The sequence below is a fragment of the Babylonia areolata genome, chromosome 27, assembly GCF_041734735.1.
Source record: "Babylonia areolata isolate BAREFJ2019XMU chromosome 27, ASM4173473v1, whole genome shotgun sequence".
Taxonomy (NCBI): Eukaryota; Metazoa; Mollusca; class Gastropoda; order Neogastropoda; family Buccinidae; genus Babylonia; species Babylonia areolata.
Genome location: NC_134902.1, coordinates 26,416,430 through 26,418,873, shown reverse-complemented (window position 1 = coordinate 26,418,873; position 2,444 = coordinate 26,416,430). Strand labels below are relative to the sequence as shown.

At 51.3% G+C, this 2,444-nt stretch overlaps 1 protein-coding gene across 1 annotated transcript; it reads left to right on the top strand.

Moving 5' to 3' along the window:
- Positions 1–841: 841 nt before the first annotated feature.
- On the top strand, positions 842–2,153 carry LOC143301043 (angiogenic factor with G patch and FHA domains 1-like). Its single transcript, XM_076615046.1, has 2 exons — positions 842–955; positions 1,254–2,153. Exons 1-2 carry the CDS (start codon positions 842–844, stop codon positions 2,151–2,153), a joined length of 1,014 nt encoding a protein of 337 aa, XP_076471161.1.
- Positions 2,154–2,444: the final 291 nt, after the last annotated feature.

The window sequence follows — 2,444 nt, the reverse complement described above, 5'->3', positions numbered from 1 at the left end:
GAGAGGGAGAGAGAGACAGAGAGAGAGAGAGACAGAGAAACAAAAATACTGCTGTGTGTTTCATTATCACATAAATCTTCTATGAATGTATCTATATTGCCAGTGTTGCTTTTTAAAAAAAATCTTTATTTCATTACCATCTTTAATAAAAAAAAAATATTGACTTGACTTTAAACACACACACACACACACACACACACACACACACACGTTCGTGCACACGCACACATACAAACTTCGAAAATTGTAATTCACACTGTGGTATTAGGTTAACTCACTCAGTACGGCCAGTCCTCTCTTCTCCTGTACACAGACCCCTCGGATGTCCAGTGGGTGTCTGAATGACCCAACCTTTAGCTTCCGTCGTCAGAACTCTGGTATTCTTTGTCAACATTCACCTCTTCAGTATAAGAGCGTTCCGCTTGCAATATTTTGATGATGGTAATTCGGGTGAAACACTGTTAACGTCGTCTCTTTCGCCGTTCGTATGGAGAGAGTTAATCCTCCCAAGCTGGTTTCTAGTACAGTATTATCTATAGCCTCACCCATCGTCTGGTACGAGGAGATGATAAAAACTACAGGAAGAGTTGTATTACAGTGACCAGACTGAGTGCTTGTCAGTACAACGGTTATTGTTTTTCAGACAAAGACCCCCGACACTCCCGTTCATCACCCCCACCTTCCCACACCCCACTGGTCACTGGGACAACAATCAACTTCATTAACGCAGCGTATTGCTCTTCCCTGGGCAACGTAAACACGTGTCGTGGCCTGTCCACACAAACCAACAAAAGGAAAAGGGAAGAGGAGGCCTGCTGTCAGGATGGTGGTGGAGTTAAAGATGGCTGCTATCTCTAAGTGGTTCCCACCTGTTGAGCTCAAGTTGCGTCTGATTAGAGCTGTGATTCCGCCAATCACAACTCTGCGATTTGAAGCATTTCACGTGCAGAAACGGGTATAAAAAGCTGAACTCCAAGTTGGTATTATCACTCTTCACTGAAACTTTGAGTAGCAAGATTTCTTGTGTTACATCGAAGAGAAGTGAGCCATCCCTGTTTTCTATGGGCAAATTGCAAACTTCTGAGCCTCAGCAGCAGTGGGTCCACACCTCTAGTGGATTTTACCACAACGCAGCATCAGGCTGGTACTTCCACCCCAGCAGCCAGCTGTACTACCACCCCACCACAGCCTCCTACTACACTCGGGAGGCTGTGCAGTCCTGGAGTTCCACCAGCACCACAACCAACACCCAGTCTCCAGCACTGCCACCCACGAATCCTCCCTGCATCCGCGTGGTCGTTCTCAAGTCAGATGATCTTGACGCCGGGACGTTTTTCCTGGTAACGTACCCTGGCGGCACGGTGGGACGGGAGAAGGACGCGTGGCTCCACATCCCCGGTGAAGAGGTCAGCCCCAAGCATGCTGCCATCCAGTACTGCAGCCGGCAGCAGTGCTACACTGTGCAGGACTTGGGCAGCCACACCGGAACCTTCCTCAACCATGTCCGCCTGGCCGGGGTCACTCCACTACGCCACGGCAGCACGCTTCGCGTGGGCAGCACGGAGTTGCTGCTCCACATTCACCAGGGCCTGGTCACCTGCGACCAGTGTGAACCCGGACAGGTGATGGCGGCACTCAAGCTGTCCAAGACCTCAGCTGGAAAACGACCTCTGCTGCAGTCCCAGGAGGTCAAGAAGAGCAGGACCCGGCGACGGCAGAAGGCGTGGCGTGAGGCCTGCGGATTCTCCTCCACGGAAAGCAAGGAGGACGTGGACCGACAGATTGACGTCATCAACAGGTCCCTGGAGGTGACGGGCTCGTGGCAACCCAGGCTTGCTGACCGTGACGTGCCCAGTTATCGGCCCCTGGTGCAGCACGCAGCCTCAGTGCACACAGCCATCAGCAGCAGCAACAAAGGCAGCAGCATGCTGCACAAGATGGGCTGGACACCAGGGAAGGCACTGGGCAAGAAGAAGCGAGGCCTGGTGGAGCCCATCAACGTCAAGGTCCGCTCTGTGGCCACAGCAGGACTGGGGTCCTCCTCTTCAGTGGACCTGTCCCTGGACCAGTTCATGTCGGTCACCATGCTGAACTGCCTGAGGACCCAGCAGCGCTACCTGGCTCAGGACACGGACAGCGACAGGACCTTCTGACGTCACTGCTTGCCAATTTGACGTCCGGACACACCATGTCACCACCACCCACCATTGTGACACCGTATCAAGTGTGTGCAATATATCATCGCCTGTGACTGTGTGGTGACTTTCTCACATCGCTTGTGACTGTGGGTGTGTGACAGAGCTGAAACATGCATGCCATTTGTACATAGGATTGAGTTGTGATCGTTTTTAGTCACTTAGTTTGCATTTTAAATGTAAATAAATAGTTTAATTTGACTGTATTGCATTTGTTACGACTTGTTTGCCAGTGTGTGTGTCGTTTCT